Below are 17,877 nucleotides of genomic sequence, written 5' to 3'. Positions count from 1 at the left end.
CCGGGAGCGACTACAGTCTCCTCACTGAAGGTTGTTCAAGAGGGTACCCTTAGCAGCACTGTGAGACTCCAGCGCCCATTGCTATCGCGAATATACCTACAAGGCAAAATGTTACGTCTCAGTTTCCACTACCAAAACAACACTTGTATTTTCTCTAAAGAATTCTGCGTGCTTATTACTGTACAGAAAACCTATGAACACTGAGGACGACTCAAGTAGAAAGCACAATACAAATAGCAGTTCAGAACGGAAATGGTTAAATCTACAAAAAAAAAAAAAAAAGAAAGCGCAGGTTGAATTTTAGAATTAAAAAACAAAACAAAACAAACCCCAAACCTTTCAAAGAACCACACTCGTCAGTCTGTACTTTTAGTCCTTTTTCCTTAATTCTGTTTCCAAAGATTAGACAATGTGTTTGCTGAGAAAATGTTCCAGCAGGATCAAAGTGTACGTTTATATACAGACTTTATTAGAGATCTAATATATCACGGAGGCATTGCATCAACACCAGATTCATATTAAACTGGATATAGAAAATAAGTTAATGCCGATTAAGACCGCCTAGCAGGGCAACTTGTGATTGCCATAAATGTTACAGCAAGTTTACAGCACTCTAGTCAATTAGTATTTAGTCCAAAATACAGAAGACCAAAGTTAACGCTTGCATTCGGTTTGCAAAGCAGGGTTATACCACTAATAAATAAGCTTTCTTAGAACTCTAGAAGTTGAACAAGGTACAAAAGAATGTCTTCGTGATGTGGTGGGTCAGCGATGGGGGCAACCAGAAGGTAGGGGGCGTGAGGCCGAGGAGGAGGAGACGGTGGCAGAGGGCCTGGGTCTGGACAGGGACGCTCCTTCTCTAGGAAGAGTCGCTTTAACTCGTGACGATCTCCTTGCTGTCCTCCACGAAGCGGGTGAACCGGAAGCTGGTGGTGTTCTCGCTGCTGGCCATCTTCTCCAGGCCGGCCAGCGGGGCGCTGGGCTCTGAGCTCGGGAGTTTCTCCAGGTTGCCCGTCAGCCCGCTCAGGGGTGAGCTGTTCCCGCTGCCCAGGCTTCCGGGGACTGGGGGGACGCCACCGTTCTGGATGACGGAGATCTCATTGGCCTTCATGGCCAGCCCGTTGGAGAGCGCCGCGGCGTACTGATTCCAGAAACTGGACGGGTCCCCGCTTCCTGACCGGGCCGCCAGATCCTTCTGGAACATCTCTGGGAACTTGACGGGGTTGCCTCCCAGAAACGCCACGGGCCCGTCCACGGAGAGCCTCCGGCCCCGGCGGGCCGGGGTGCTGTTCCACATGTGCGTGCCCATGTGGACCTGAGGGAGGGGGAGGGGGAGACAAAACAGGGAGAGAGAGGAAGGGAGAGGCTTAATAGTCGAATCTGTTTCAGCTCAAATCCCAACAACACTCAGCAAAGCAAGGGGCCTCAATGTCTACTCTTATTACATGCCAGACAGCGGGAAAGCTAACGGGGACCATCCACTCCGAAAACCAGTAATGGCCTGTTCGCTGCCTGCAGCCCAGGGCCGCCTCTCCTCTTCCTGGGCAAAGAGACCTTACTTACTCCTTTCTCATGACCCGTATTTCTAGCTTGTAATGGCCTCACGTGAGCCAGTCAGTCGCAGATAGCTCCTTGCAGGGTTAGAATTGTTATGTCCACTCTCATTGCAACGGTAAGTATTGTATCTGACACCCTTTACCCTATAAATGTCCTTTTCAGACGGGAAGAAAGGACCCCTCGCCGATTGCCCATTGGAGAGCCCGTGCGTGGAGAAAAAGGCCAGAAAGTAATTATTCATCTCGCATTACTGGCAGCGATCTCGAGAGGGATGCTCTGTCAACAGAAAAATGTACACAGTCAGAGCCCTCAACTGTGGCTCCGGAAGTTAAGCATATTTGCTTTATTTCCGACACATATCAGTAGGAAGTGTTGTCTAATCAATTATCATAATGCCCATTAGCTGGCGAGTGACGTTATTGCTCTCAGAGAGACAAGCCACGCTGGCCCGCATGGTTATGGAGAGGAGATGCATGGGCCGAGGAGAACTGTAATTATTAAGTGATCCGGGCAGCCCGCAGGCCACACGGAGGCTTTAATCAATACCCCATGGCAACGCCGGGCTGTCTTCCTCGGTAGGTGAAGCCATTCATTTGGTGCACTTAGCGAGACAACCGCCGCTGTGTCGCTTAGGTACCAAAGGATTCAACGCTCGCTGACCTGCAGCCAGCCGCAGCCTGGCCCGGTCCCTGCCAGGGTCCTGACCCACCGTGTCACCACGGCCTGCCACGGGCAGCAGCTTCCTTGCAGAGCTCTGTCTCCCTGGGCGCCGGGGCTGCTCAGCCTGGGGTCATGCAGCACAGACATGGGCGGGCAACCAGAGACGGGGGCTGAGGGGAGGCTGGGTGGGGTGGGGGGGAGGCCCGGGTGGGTGGAGGTACCTTGAGATTGCCTTTTGTTGTGAAAGCTCTCCCACAAATAGTACAAGCAAAGGGCTTCTCTCCAGTGTGAGTTCTCTCGTGGATTTGCAGGGCACTGGACGAGGAGAAGGTCTTGCCACACGTGTTGCAGTAGTGTTGTTTGGGCGTTCTCCTGGGCAGAGCCGGCAGCAGGACCGGGGACGTGGCGGAGGATGACAGAGGCCCCCCGGGAACGTGGCCGGCGGGGGCGTCCTTGCTGTCCTGAGGAGCCACGTGCACGAAGCCGTTGACCTCTGTCTTGATGAGAGACGACAAGGAGCTGGAGGGGACCAAGGCCGAGTTCTGATTGGGGCCGAGGCTGGAGCTGGGCTCGAAGAGCTGGGACGGGAGGTCTCGCATCTGATGTGTTAACATGTGCTGCTTCAAATTACCCTTGGTGGAGAAGCCGCGATTGCAAACTGTGCAAATAAACGGTCTCTCTTTGGTATGACTTCTGTAGTGGATGTCCAAGGCACTCTGACAAGCAAAGGTTTTGCCACAAATGTCACAAGCAGTATTTTTAAATTTACCCCGGTCTCTGAAAGGGAAGAGGATCCCCAGAGCATCTTCCTTGATGATTTTCTCTGGGTGGCTGGATGTCAAATCCAAAGCCCCACCGTTCACTGGGGTGGGGGACAGACCGTTGGCGAACTCGCCGGGGACCGCTCTCTGTGGCTTCTCCTCCACGCTGGGTGACTTGTGGAACTCCTGGGCACTGTTGGAAGGGGACAGAGCCTGCATGGAAGAGGTGGACTCGGAGATGGCCGGGCTGCCGGCACTCTGGCTCTCCACGTCGCCACCCACGGAGGACGAATCGTTGGTCAGGACGTCCCCTTCCACCGACCCGTTCTCCACCGACTTCAGGCTGGCCTGCAGCTGCTCCGCCAGGCCGGCGTTGATCATCTTCATCTGATTCTCCAAAGCGGCGATGCTGGACATCTCCAGGGGCAAAGGCGAGGAAGACAGGCTGTCCTGGGACGCGTCCGCCGACTTGGGCGTGTCGGGGATGCTGCCCTCGGGACAGTCCTCCATGTTTTCGTCGGAGAAGTTGTCTAAGTCGTCGAAGTTCTTCTCGTCGAAGGAGCCCGTGTCCGACTCCATGGACTCGGGGTAGCTGTCGGGGACGGGGGTGTTGGGGATCTGGCCGCCCATGTGCATGCGGATGTGCTGCTGCAGGACCACGGCGTTGGTGAACTTCTTCTGGCAGATGGGGCAGGAGTGCTGCACCCGCAGCGGGGGCATGGCGCGGTGGACGCTGTAGTGGGTCTTGAGGTTCCCTTTCGTGGTGAAAGCCCGGCCACAGATCTTGCACTTGAAGGGCCGCTCCCCGGTGTGCGTGCGGTAGTGCATCTTGAGGGCGCTCTGGCAGCTGAGGACCCGGTGGCAGATGACGCACTCGTTGGGGTCCGTGGCCTTCTTGTCGATGTTCTCCACCAGCTGCTGCAGCTTGGAGGTCTCGGAAGCCTGGGCGGAGTCCAACAGCCCCCCAAAAGGAAACTTCGCCTTGAACTGCTCGGACATGAGCGGCAACAAGGGGTTGGTGAACGTGGCCGCGCTGGTCTGGCTGCCATCTGCCGCCGCCGCCGCCGGGGAGCTCAGGGTGCCGCTGCCCGCCGCCGGGGCTGAGCTGGCGACCACGCCACTCTCTTCGCTTTTGCCACCAGAGGGCGGCACGGTGGACCCTTCTGCTTCCTCCGAGAGCCCACCCAGGGCTCTCGTGGTGGGGTCTGGGGCCCCGGAGTCACTTTTGACAGAGCCTGGGGGGCTGGCGGTGCCGTGGCCGATGGGGATGGGGGCTGGCTCTTCGGTCTTGATGAAGGACGTGAGGCTCGGGAGGGTGGGGGGCAGCGGCAGGCCCACCGAGGTGGTGAGAGTGGGCAGGACAGGTTTGGTGTCCAGCCAGCTGGTGACCGGCTTTTCGGGGGGGATGGACATGCCGTAGGGGATGCCCGTACTGGTGGGGATGTTGTCCAGGTGCTCGGGCACGGGGTAGGGGTTCATCTGGATGTGAGGGTACTTTTCCTTGTGGCGCTGAAAGTGGACTTTGAGGTTGCCCTTGGTGGAGAAGCGGTTGCCGCAGATGTTGCACTTGAACGGCCTCTCTCCCGTGTGGGAGCGCAGGTGGATCTGCAAGGCACTGTCGCTCCCGAAGACCTTGGCGCAGAACCTGCACTTGTGTTTGAAGAACGCCTCGTCCGAAGCGCTCTTCGCTTCAAAGGCAGTGACATTTGGGGGCTTGCTTTTTCTTTGCTGGACCAAGGCAGACACGGGGTTTAAATCCTCTGCAGTCGTTCCGAGGCTGGGCAACGGGCTGGGGAACACCGAGTTAGCAGGGGCCGGCTGAGGTAGCAGTGGGTTAGATGCAGGACTTAGTAAGCTGCTTATTGCAAACGCTGGTGAAGAGGATGCCGAGACCACCGGGCTGCTGGCCTGGGAGGCGCCAGCACTCAGAGCCACTTTTTCCGAGGACGGGGTGGTGACTGCCGTCGCCAAGATGTTCACGTTGGGAGGAGAGCCGCTGTGGGGTGGGATGACGGTGCTGCCAGAGTTGATCTGAGGTAGCTGGACCGGGGGGAACTGTTTCACACCGCTGATGCTGGCAGACTGGCTGGCCAGGCTCTGGGCTAATCCAGCTGCAGCTGCCAGCTGCTGAGATAAATGGGAACTTAGTGTGGACAAGGGGTTGGCAGATGTTCGTAAAGGACCTTGAGAAGGACTCGAAGATGTTGGCAAGTCTGCGTTCTGAGACGCCAACAGCAATATTTGGTGACGAATCTGTTCGATCAGCTGCAGCTGGTGAATCTGCTGCTGCTGCAGCGCCAAGAGCTGCTCCATGAGAGCAGGGACGGCCAGCTTGCCGCCCGAGGCCCCGCCGCACCTCGCTTCCTGGGAGAACTGGGCCACCGCCACCTTGGTGCTCTGGAGGTTCTCGATGATGACGTTGCTGTTGATCACGGAGAAGTTGCCCAGTGTCGTCAGGTCCCCGAGTTGAGGTAGAGAGGTTGTGATCGCTGAGGTACCCGTGGAGGAGCCGCCGGTGCAGCTGGGGGGGGCGCTGGCGTGGCTGCCGCCCAGGCCGCTGCCGCCGCCCTTGCCAGCCCCCGGGGCCTCCACGTCCATGGACTCCTCCCTGTGGAGCCCGCGGTGTTCCGGAAGCTCGCCGCACTCGACTCGATCTGTTTTGCTCGCTGGGTCACGCATTTGTTCGCCGGGGTTCTCGGGAGGGGGGCTGGGGGAGAAGGTCTCGCGTGGGGAGGCCGGACTTTCATTGACGATGAGAACTAGTTGATTTTTAGTGCAGCTCTTCTTGTGGAGCAGAAGGTCTGATAACTCAAAGAACTCTGCACAGCACCGGCCACAGACGTGGGCGTCCTTGCTCTTGGGGGTGCGATTTGGTTGTCCCTTCTCTGTGTGTCCTGCAAACATCAAAAGGCGCAGGGTTAGGACGGGGGGCAGGACACACAGTCACCTGGGCTTCAAAAGCAAGACAGAGGGCGATCAATTGCTTTTGACCTGCGAAACTCAAAAAACCCAGGAAACCAGTCAATATCACCTAAAAGTGTTCATAATTACAGTCTAAGGATATTGGAGGAATGCCTGTCCATCTAGTATCTCAGAGAGTCACGGCCTTCAGATAATCCATCAAAATATAAAATACTATGAACCGAAGACATGGGTGCATAATGAAATTCCATAGCTGACCATTGATTTCCAATGCTTTATACACCTTATTGTCTACTCATCCACCCAGGGCCTAGCAACCACTCTGAGGACTTATTAGGCCCCTGAGTTTCTGTCAGCCTTATTCCTTTTCAACCGACTCAAAGATATCTGTGACAGTCTGTGCTGTCACTGAACTAATTTGTCGTCATTCAGGTTCCAATCAGTTGTTGACAAAGGGGGGGGGGGATGTGTCTCACCCAGCCGAAGACTGACAACTTGGAGATCACCTCCAGCCCCTACCTAGAACCCGAGCTAAGTCAGATCCGCGACACACACGCACACTGTAGTCACATCAGGAACAAATCTTCCACTCAGAGTTGAATACAAAAGAGAAAGCAACACGTAACACCCAGCCACCCACCCACCCACACACACACTGAAGAGAAACACAATAATCATAACCCTTCACAAGGCCTGCCTGGCATCTATATATCACCCTGCGGCATGTTTATTTTTAAAATTAAAGAATGCAACCCTGGCTACCACGCCACTAATCAAGGAATATATATCACTGGGCTCCAAGTGGCAACATTATGCCTCTAAATATTTCATCAAAAGTGCTCTTTCTATCTATAAAGCTGGCACAAGATTTACATTTCTGATTAAACATCAACTTAAGGAAAGATGGGCAGTTAAGGGGAAGTGAAGAAATAATTCTTGGTTTAGAGTTTGGAAGTGCTTTGCCTTTCTCCTTGTCTGAACGCCTTTAAAAACAGTTTGCTCTTCACTGTTACCGATTGTTTAACAGATTGTCCTGAACTTTTCATTATAAAAATCCTTTTATTTCATGTTTGTTTCCCCTGGTTGCTCAGATTTCTTCTCACTAAGATCCATTTGTAAATTCAACAGAAAAATCTCCAGCTCCAAGCTCACATCCTATTCAAAGACAGGCTGGCGTCCCATTGTTTCCCAGCATGGAAAACACCACCTCCTGTTGTACCAATGGTGTGTGGTCATCTCTGCAGGCTGTGGAAAAAAAAAACTGTTTAATTCAAGGATTACCTCCCTGCATGCTTTTCTGCAGAACTGAGTCAGATAATAGTTAGTTTCCATGACTTCCAAATTGCATCTCCCAGAAAACTTGCAGGGGGAGAGGAAACACACAGAAAAAAAAAAAAAAACCCAAAAAACCCCTGATTGTAAATCTGAATAAATGCAAAATCAAAATGCTGCTTTTTTGGGGGGGAAACTTAAAGAGTCAACTCGAGAGAGCCAGCCATTTGCCTTTTTGCAGCGAACATCCCAAAGCGACAACGGGAGCTGTTTCTGTATCCCAGAAAACATAATTAATGCCCAAAGACGAACTTCTGAAAATTCCTCAAGTCTGCCTGCCTCGAGTGTTGCCGAAGCTGATGAGAAACACTGGTCAAGTGTATGCACACTTTAGTCCCTGGGAATGTTATTTGAGTCGCTAAGTTAGACTTAACAAGCTGGCTTTCCTAATACCCACCTTTTAATCTTCAGGAGGGTAGAGTGCAAAATGAATTCACAATACCCACCGAATCTTAGTGGGAGCAGAAAAAATACTAATCATGATTCCGTTCTCATTTAATGTTTAATCATCCTAATTGGCCCCGGAATCCTGTGCACAGTGGAGATGCTGTGTGAAGCTGTTTCTCTCTCTGTCTCTCCCCGCCCCCCACCCCCCCCCCCGGCCTTAAAATAATGTAAACAAAATATTAAACAAAATTCGCTAAAGTTATGTTGCTTAACTTGGGACAAAAATAATGTGACAAAAATTCTGTTTAAAGCTTCGTATTTTGACAACCAATCTTAAATGATGCATCCATTTCAGATGCTTAGTTTAAACGAGGAAATGCAATTCCTAATATATTCAACAGAAATGGTATTTCTTTCTCTTTGCACATTTCCATATGTAATGGTTATGTTTCCATCTACTTTTACAGCCAATTATGAAGGAACAAAAGCTATTCTGTTTGTTCACACATTTTCAACAAAATGCATTAAAACTATTATGTCAGCATGTTCTATTAAGCTCTGCATTCAGTGGAAAATACTTTTCAACCAGCTCACATTTATCAAAACATAAAGCTACTTTAAAACACAGTTTTGCTTGGTCAGCTGGGCTTAGACAAATAATGACAGATTCAGAACTAAATAACTAGCCAGGGAAATCAGAAAACTGACTTCATCAATTGTACACATTACAATGTAGTTGCTTCAAATATTTAGCACATCTGTGCTCACGACTAAAGGGCATTTTAATTCTTTGTAACTTGCAAACATCTGATATTCTCATAATATAGAGAGAAAATAAAAAGGTTACTCACAGGATTTAGCCGATTATTACTTTCATGTGCTCGAGGTCTACATTTGTGCTGCCTTGAGATTCACTTGAGAATTTTCCAGTTTTTCAACCTGAACATTTTTATATTTCAGATGGTGCTAACTGGATGGAAAATATAGTTGCCTAAAATGAATGCCTGCTTGCTTCTAAGGCATAAACTGTGTTAAAGAGCTGTCCGGATTTGAGCTTACATTTTCGCAACATTTTAATAAGCTGACATTTGATCTCACTGTAGAGTCAACTAATTTAATTTCCTGATGTTTATGAACACCGAAAAAAAATTTCCTGGTATCTATTTTGATTTATTTCCAAAGCAGGTGTCGCCACACTGTAACAGTTCTTAACTTTACATCTATCTGCCTGCCGAACAGGATTCCAATGAAACAGCTTTTTTGAAAAAAAGATAAAACATGAGGACTGGTGTGAATCTTCTAACTACGAAAGGGAACATTTTAAGTCTCAATAAGATACACACACACGCAGACCAACTAGCATGTCCTAATTCAGTTTTCCGAGTGCCTGTTACCTTGTATGTTGTTGAATGATCTGCATGGGATGGCAACTGGTGACCCCATTATGGTAAATGCAGTTAGTTGCCTTGTTCCTTGCTCTATGGAGAAAATAACATGCCAGTTCTTTTTCTATGCATTTTACATGCAAATTAAAAGTAATTCTGTAATCCTGGTCAGATAAGAAGATTTAAGAGGTAATGGTTTTTAAAGCATGTATGCACAAAAAGATATTTGAAAATTTCTAGGTTTTTCTTTTTGGTTTTTTTTTTGGAGAGGGGGGATGATCTTACAGCTCCATCCAATTTACACTAAACTCCCAAATGTTTTAGCTTCTGTTATACTATTTAGGAACTTGACGCCCAATTCAAATTTGTCAGTTTTTCATCATCTGAATTAAACATGGGAGAATAGAAGGCAGAAAATTGAAGTGTTTCGGGATACCTGTGTCCTGAGAAAACAAAAATAAGACTATGCCCCACACAGAAAGGTTTAGCCAGCAGGGGGAAAAACCAAAGGCAAACCAAAACCAAACAACACTCTCCTACCACATTTGGGCTTTTCTCTCTCTCTCTCTTTTTTTTTTTTTGAGCCCCTCGGAAAGAGCCTTCCCTTACTTCCCCTTACGCTGAGATCACATTCAGATTTTTAATGGAACCTCTCCTGAGCCTGTAATTTTAACAGGCTCTTCCTTCCCATGGGCCAATGTCGAAATAGGCTCTCACACACATTTTTGATTGATTGGTCTTTTATTTTTCTTCTTTTTCTTTCCTCCCCCCACCCCCCCCTTTTTTTTTTTTGCACAGACCTGGGAAAAGCCTGAACATGAATGTCCAGCCTAAAATTCCCAAGAAATTTTCAACACTCCAACACATGCTGCGTGTATTTCCAGTCACGTCTTAAGTTTCCTTCTATGTGATATGCAACCAAATGACAAATTTCCTGGCACCTTGCAAGCTTCCTCGGCGTTCTGACCCAGATCAGTGCCTTCTCGCGTGGAAGCATACGAGTGAAATCTTTGAAAGGAAAAGAATTACATGACACTCCTTTGCAAAGAGGGATTCGAGCCCACCTAATGCACACAGGGAGTGAAGAGGAGAAAAATGTCTTCTCCTTGGATGAATCCAGCCGAACGCTAGATGGGGTTCCAGTTGCAACGGTTTGTTCAAAAACTTCTTTGTGGCTTTCCTATTCCATTGACGCGTAAAAGAGAGACTCCTTAAGGCGAGATCTAAACTTCGACTACATAAACATTGGCAAAGGCACAAGAAACTAAATCCCTGTTGTTTGAGGGTAAAACTGAGCTATGGGAACTACCTGTCAATCTTCCCCTTTGGGGGTCTGGCATCTGAGGGTGACCGGGGAATAAGGTTAGGAAAAGAAGCCAAGCTGATAAGGTGAAACTAAAATAAACTACGAACTTCCTGCTAAGTGACTAGCAAGGCTCAATTTGGGGGTCACTGGGAAGATACTGAAGGACATATGATGGTCTGGACCTTGTCGCTTTTGCACGGGATGAGGCTAGCAAAGGTTAAAACAGCCCCCGCACATCCTAGGTTTTCTGAAGCCTGGCCCACAAACTTTTTTTTTCTTTAGTGGGGGAGGGGTGGCGGTTCTTAGGATAATTTACCATCTCCTTGGTTAAACTGCTAAATTACTTCGGTTTGGGTAATCTAAGAATATTTTTGGAAGACATGGCTAGCTGCACCAGGGCATGTCTTAGAAAAACCGAATTAAGACTGCAGGAGGAATTTGTTTCTGGTTATGACATAGAGCTTGGCTTCTAACAACTTCAAAAAAAAAAAAAAAACCAACAAAAACCCAACCACCCAACAACTTAGGGAGCAGCGAGTCTGCCGGTTTCTTCCCCAGCTCCCCAGGAAGACTTCCACATTAAAAACAACCCCCCCACCACCTAACCCGCAGGCTTCTGCCTTTCAAAGGACTTGGTAAAGGTCACTCACTCGCCACCTGCAAACATAGAAAGAAATGGAACCGAGCCCCCCAAGAATGACCTACACATTGGCACTTGCTCCTGTGAACAACAGGAGGACTGAGATGCAAACTAAACCCCCAAACAGGCAGGGTCCCACAAAGTCTCTCACGCCCCAGCCCGCTTTGCTTGGGGGTTTGTTTTTCACCTTTTAGTGGCTCTCTGCAGCCCCCCAGAAGCCAGTCCCCACAAACAATCTGCATTTTCTCACCCAGAGTCTCCCATCAGACCAGAAACTTAAAAATGAGGCTCCTAAGACAGAAATTCTTTGCAACTGCCCTATCTCACAGGTGTCGGTTTTTCAAAAGAGACCAGTTCTTCAGAGATCTCTCTAACCTCTTGGGCCCAGAAATCAATGAGAAGCCACGAAGCTGCTCACAGTGAGGAAATTACTTTAGTAAATAACAGAATTTCATAATTAATATAAATAAGAGGAATTTTTTGTGATACTTTATATGACAGCCAATGTTTTATCTGCAGCTCACGATGGTTTTATCTCTCTCCCAATATTATCTTTACCTTGGAGAAAAAAACCCAGCAGTAGAAAGCACCAAAATATTTTCTTAATAAGTGAATGGAGCCTGAATGGGCCATCCATGTAGTTATATGAATCTTAAAAACACCACCCAAGGAAATAAAACCCAACACACACACACACACACACACCCCAAATTTCTAGTAAATAACCCATGTGCACAATCCTGAGATTACAATATTCCTTGTCCTCAGAATTATTTCTCCTGGCCAACACTTTTTCCAAGGCAGTCATCTTCCCACAAGTAAATTCAAGACTTGTTGAATATCACTGAAGAGACAAATCATATTTGTCATACTCTCGGTTTCATGGGAAACAGAAAAATTCCCAGGTTTATTTGAGGGTGTTTCTGGTGTTTCAGCTTCACTAAAAGTAAAATTGAAACGTGAACCCTGTTAAGAACCGATCAAAGAATCTTGTTTTCTTGAACTTGTTCCAATGAAGTTATCCGCGTGGCTGTCCAGTGAAGCTTAGTGTTTCTTTCTATGCACGCACACACGCAAACACACGCAAACACACACAGGCACGGCCCACAGCCTGGGGAGTCGCCTGGCTACTGTAAGTGAGGCCCACAAACTTTTCCAGCTTCCACTCTGGGCTGAAGTCATACAACGTGAAGCACGAGCCTATGACCAGAGCACCGGCTAGATTTAACTGAGTAGGCTCCATATTTCACTTGCCACCGTTGAAGGCCATTTCAAGACCTAAGAAAAAGGAACCACGCTGTTTGAGCCAGGATTTGTCTTCCAAAAATTTAACCACCTTTTTTGTTATATACGTAAAAAAACAAAACAAAAACAAAACAAAGCCCCCAGCCAGGGGAAAACAGCAACAACAACCACAGAACCCCCCCCCCCCCAATCCTTTGAAGCGTTTGCTACGCGTCAGGAGAAAAACCGAGATGGCTAAATCCGCTTCAGGGTGGAGACTTTTCAAAGGTAACTTGGAGACATGTCACAAACCCTCGGTGCCACGGATCTGCCAACTGCTCCTGAATAAAAGGAGCTGAAGTGTGTAAGGCCCTCCTGCAAGGCAGACCTCGAGGAGGATTAGCTGTGCACTAATATTATTACAACGCACTAAATCCTGTAACCCTGTTACAAAATCCACCCTCTGGGCAGCTTCTCCCAAACTTATTGTTCAACCATGTGAAAACGGTCATAACCTAAAGCCATTACTACCGAAGAAAAAGAGGGGGGTGGGGGGAGGTGAGAAAGGGCCTGGGAGGGGAGGGTTTCTGACCGGGCCCCTCACTTTACTGCTTCTCAGGACAATGAACCAGCTTTTGGGGGTAAAAAGAAAGAAAGTAAAAGAAAGAGAGAGAGAGAAAAGAAAGGAAACTTGTTTCAGTTACTTAATTAACTTACCTCCAAGCTCAAATAAACTAAAAAAAAAAAAAGGTCCTAATAAATAATAATAGGAAGAGGCAGTGAAGCCCTTTTATGCCATTGCTTTATGAGAAGCCTTAACTATTAAAAATTTAGGATTCCGAAGGCGACAGAAGGCAAGGCGAAGACCAGGCTAGCATCATTTCTCCGCGAAGCCTGAGTCCTTTTTTTTTTTTGAAAATGTATGAAACCAGTACAAATTTACAAACAAGGCTATAACACTCTTCTCCTTCTGTCTGCTTGGTGTTTCCTACGTACCTACCGCTAACTTGCACAGCAGTGCGGAGGGTCTCACCTGAAACTTTTGGGAAGATGAGTTTGGGGGCGAGCACCCAGAAACCAGCGGAGAAAACCCGCAAAAATATTCGCAGCTGCGGCCGCGGCCTGAGGTCATTTCACCTCGATTTACCTCGCGGACCCGAGGCCGCTGGGGACGGATAGTGGGGTTCAGGGGTTCTTCTCCGGGGACTGGAGAAGTCCCAGAGACACTGGGTAGCGAAGGCTTGGCCCTTGAAAAAGCACTGGAGTGAGGGGAACAAATAGAGTAAGCAGTTCTCCAGATCGGTCTCCGTGCTCCCCAGTTTCTTTCAGGGACCCCCGCGACGGGGGCTCCCTGTCCGGACAGCCAGCCTGGGTGAAGGCAGCCGGAGTCCCCTGACTTCTCCGCGAGGGTCGCTGCGCCCCAGCTCCGCCGAGGAGCAGGCCTCTGGGGAAGGGACCGGCAGCGTGGGGCCCGGGCGGCGGCGGAGTTGCGCGGCCAGAGGAGTCGATCTGGGGCAGCTTCTGAGCCCCGCGGAGGCCAGGCTCCCTGGTGCACTCCGCAAAACGCCGCTCGGGCGGGCGCACCCCGAGAGACACCGGAGCCCCGCAGGCCGCCCGGGGCCGCCCCTTGTCTTGTCCACACCGCGCCCGGGAGCTGAGCCCGGGCGTCGATCCACCGCCTCCAGCGCGCGGCCTGGGAGCTCGGAGGCCCCTAAAGTGAAACATCTTCAGGGACACGAAGGGAATCGAGGTGTCCTCCGCCCGAACCCCAAATTACCTGCCTCGTCTCTCTCACTCTCGGCCGCGGCTCCCTTGCACCAACTTTGCTCTGGACTTGCTCGTCCCCTCCGGGACCCCGCAGCTGTCGCCTCCGCAGAGGAGGCGAGTGCCTCTGTTTCAGGGGGACTCCCTCCTGGCCAGAGAGCCCCCCGGCCCTGGAAAACGACCCCTGCGGCTGCTGGAAGGTCGGGGTGCCACTGCCTCAGGGGACGCACGCCGAATCGAAACATTTCTCGGGGTGGGGGTGCATGTGTGGGGAGAACTGCGGGTAAACTCGGGTCGCCCGACCCTTTCCCCGGTCCGCCGGCACCGTCTCGGGAGCGATCAGCAGCGAAGAGCCCTCTTCACCCCGCCGCGACCCCAGCGAGCCCGGCGCGGGCGCCCCGAGACAGGTCCCCATCTTCTGGCTGCTCTGAACCCCCAAAGGCGCCCCATTCGGCGGCGCGGGCCCAGGTCGGGCGGCGGGGCGCGGGGATCGCCTCAGCCCGGAGTTCAGCGCGGAGCACGGAGTCAACTTCCTTCCCGCCGGCAGCAGGGCCGGGCGGCGGAGGCCTGGCCGGGGGCCCCGGGCGCCGCGCGGGGAGCGCAGGAGCCCCGCGCAGCCGGTGCAGAGGGCCTCTGCCGGTCCCCGCGCCGCGCCGGACACCCGAGCCCCGCTCGCGGCTCGGCTGGTCCCCGGCTCCGGTCCCCGGAAAAGCCGGGACGGAGGAGCAAGGCCGGCGTGCCCTCTCTCCTCCCCCAGGACCCAGCAACTCCGGAAACATCCTGCCGGGAGAAGTGTTTGCTTTCTCCGGGGTGGCGGGAAGCCCAGCGAGGGCAGATTGAAAATTAAAAAGAAAAAAAGAAATCGCCCGGGCCGGCGGGGCCGCAGCGGCGGGGCGATGGGCGCGGGGGCCCGCTGCGTGTGCGTGGGTCCGGGTGTACTTGAGTGTGAGTGCGTGTGCGTGCGTGTGTGTGTCCACGGCGCGGGCCGGAGCACTCACCATCTCGCCGGGGGAGCGAGGCCACTTCGGGGTCGGATTGGAAATGTTGAGGCTTCGCTTGCTTCCTCCGCGACATGCTGGCTCAAACATCAGCTGGGGCAGAATAAAAAATTACTAAAAAAAAATCTTCTCAAAATTACGGAAATCGAGCGGCGGCAGCGGCGGAGGCTCCCCCCGCCCGCCGGCCCGCCCGCCCCCTCCCCGGCTCCCCGGCCCCGGGCGCAGCGCGCATGTGTCCTGCTATAATTATGATTATCAATAATGCATTGCGATTAATCATAGAGGGGCTCTTTGAAAGGCGATTGGCACCAGGCCAGCGCTATTCAAACCCGCTCGCCTTAATCAATTAGTTCGTGATTTGCTGCAGACCCCTGTCTCTCCGCGAGCTGGCCCAATAAGCCGGCCGCGGGGCTGGCTCTGCGAGCCGCGCCGCCCGACTCTCGGTTAACCCTCTTCGCGACCGCCGGGGACTCCGCGGCCCGGCCGCCGGGGGCCGGCCTCCTCGCCTGGCCTCTGCGCCCTGGGCGCCCCTGCCCGCGGCCCCCTCCCTCCCGCGGCCCCCCCATCCCGGGCTGGGCCGACCCAAATTAGCATGCCCTCCCCGGAACGAAGCCTCCCGGGCGGGGGGTGGGGCCGGGCAGCGGGGGCTGGGGACCCGGGCTGCGGGCGCTCAGCGAACTTCCCAACTTGGGCGCTAGGCGCGCCGGCTCGCGGGGGGAGGGAGTCCCGTGGCGGGATGGGGGTGGGGGTGGGGGTGGGGGGGAGGAAGTCCCGTTTCGTGAGTGTTTCTTCGTTTCTTTAAGAGCTACCAGAAAGCAGCCCACCCCCACCCCCATAAAAAAAATAAGCGAGTGGGGAAGAGCCAGCCCCACGCCGGTCCGCCTCCCGCCCGCGGCCCGGCCTCCCGCCCGCTCGCCGGCTGGCTGGGCGCTCCTTCGCCCCGAGTTCTCCATCCCCTGGATCCCGGGCTCGCGGGGGCGCGGAGAAGAGGACCGAGGAAAGGTTTGGGAACATGATGGGTTTGGGGCTTGGGGGGAGGGGCTGCTCTCCCGCCACCCCGATTCTCCTCAAAGAGCCCGGATCCTTCAGCCTCTCGCTTTGCTCCCTGGCTCCTTTTCTCTACCTTGGCCATTCCCAGGACAATTAGGGCTGAAGTTTTCGGGAGCAGCAGCCCCGAGCCCGTGGGATAAGGGGCGGCCCGGCTCCGCCCAGGAACCCTCCCGACCTTCCCCCCCCGCCTGCCCCGGTTGGCTACAGGGCGCGTCACTCCGCGGGGAGGCGGCGGCGGCGGTGGCGCCGCGGAGCCCGGGGCGGGCGAGGAGCAGGGACCGGCCTGGGATCCGAGTTCAGCTCCAGCCGGGGGGAGGGGAGGGGCCGCCGCGTACCCTGTAAGCTACTACCCGCCCAGGGCCGAGGGAGGTGAGGCCCTACCCGGCCGGGCCCTGGGCTAGACCGGTCCCCAGGACCCCCGGGCTCCTCGCCCTGGGGGAGGGGGCCGCGCCCCATGCTGCTGGTGACTAGGTGGCCTCGCTGAGTCGGGAGTGAGTGAGGGGGGAGGGGGGTCCCTGTCCACAGCTGTCTGGCCCCGCGGAAGCTCGCCTGCACCTCGGGCACTTGCCCAGCGCGGCACCCAAACTTTTCGTACGAGCTCCATCACCCCAGGTGGGGAGGTAGCTTCCCTACCCGCGCCCCCGAGCCCGGAATCGGGAGCCCCGGAGCCCGGGCCCTGCACTCCCTCCGCTGGGTTCGGGCGCCCGCGAACCTGACTCAGTCCTCGGCTCAGCCCAGCTCTTCCCCCTCGCGCCTCAGGGTCTCCTCGCTCCAGGGTTCCCGAAGTCCTGCGCCCGACAAACTAAACTTCGGTTGAGTGATGGGGAGGAGGGGGGTGCAGATACACAATCCCTACCCTATCTCGCGATCGGGAAAGGAGAGGGCTCATAAGGACGCCCCAATTCGTGAGCGCCCTTCAGTCTGGGTAGCGCCACAGTCGGTTCGCGCGAAGTGGGCACCAATCTTGCGCGTAGTTTCGGGTACACCGGACCATTGCCGCACTCCCCCAAAGGACTCGATTTCTCGTTTTCTCTTAGCTTCTTCGGTCTTTTTTTTAAATCAAATCTTTTGTGCACGCGGTGCGGGGGGGGGGCGATGTTTCTGTTTTCCTCCTGCCGACCCCCAGGTTTTTTTCTTCCTATAACTTCTTTCTTTCTTGTTTGCCCTTTCGTCACCTTTTTCTCCTGTCCTTCTTATTTTTCCTCTCTTCTGCCCTCGCTCGGTGACACACACACACACACACACACACACACCCCCTCTGCCTCGCTCCCCCTTTCTCCCCAGGTCCTGTTGGTTACAGTAGATTTTGATAAAAAGACAAACGAAGCTATCAGTGGGGCTGATGTTGAAGAATGAAGATAATAATGTTTCCATAGGTGGTGCTTCAAATGCCATTATTTCTCACTGAATATTTAAAGAGATTCCCTCAGCCAAGATGGATCTGCGTGCTCCTGGGATGCGAGCCGCTGGCTTACCCCAGACCCCCGGGAAAGTGCACCGGAGCACGTGTACATCGCGCGCCCACCCCGCCTGCCAGCCGGGTTCCCCCAGCGAAGCAGGCCGACCGCACTCTCCCAGGTGCACCGCCGCGGCCCGAGGCGCTTGCACTGTGGATTCCCGAGCCAGCCCGCGTGCGGAGCCTTCCGCGTCGGTCTCTGACAACCCTGGCGTCTTGAAAGTCCCGGCCTCCGGGCACCGCGTGTTGCCAGGAACCGAGCGGAGCTGGCGATCCCGCAAACCCTTCTGCCCCGCGACGCGCCGCACGCGCCGCGGGAAGCTCCCGGGAATAGCTTCACACGTGTTTGTGACTTGCTGTATGTGTGATTAAGGGGTGGTTGGGGGGAAGGTTTTCCTCCCCCCAGCCCGAACGACCAAACGAACGCACATGCAA

At 53.2% G+C, this 17,877-nt stretch overlaps 1 protein-coding gene across 6 annotated transcripts; it reads right to left on the bottom strand.

Moving 5' to 3' along the window:
* Positions 1–382: 382 nt before the first annotated feature.
* On the bottom strand, positions 383–17,028 carry SALL1 (spalt like transcription factor 1). Of its 6 annotated transcripts, none has more exons than XM_037066333.1 (4): positions 16,843–17,028; positions 14,937–15,029; positions 2,439–5,872; positions 383–1,315 (listed from the first exon to the last, which is right to left on the bottom strand). In XM_037066333.1, exons 2-4 carry the CDS (start codon positions 15,010–15,012, stop codon positions 875–877), a joined length of 3,951 nt encoding a protein of 1,316 aa, XP_036922228.1. In that variant the 5' UTR covers positions 15,013–15,029; positions 16,843–17,028; the 3' UTR covers positions 383–874. The 6 variants fall into 6 exon arrangements, 5 of the variants coding, with proteins under 5 accessions (XP_036922228.1, XP_036922224.1, XP_036922226.1 ...); XM_037066329.1 differs by lacking the exon at positions 16,843–17,028 and adding an exon at positions 16,699–16,796; XM_037066331.1 differs by lacking the exon at positions 16,843–17,028 and adding an exon at positions 16,060–16,120.
* Between the last annotated feature and the right edge of the window lie 849 nt (positions 17,029–17,877).

This window comes from Sturnira hondurensis, unplaced genomic scaffold, assembly GCF_014824575.4.
Source record: "Sturnira hondurensis isolate 20B ecotype Veracruz unplaced genomic scaffold, ASM1482457v3 Scaffold0016617, whole genome shotgun sequence".
Classification (NCBI taxonomy): Eukaryota; Metazoa; Chordata; class Mammalia; order Chiroptera; family Phyllostomidae; genus Sturnira; species Sturnira hondurensis.
This window is presented reverse-complemented; position numbering and strand designations above follow the sequence as displayed.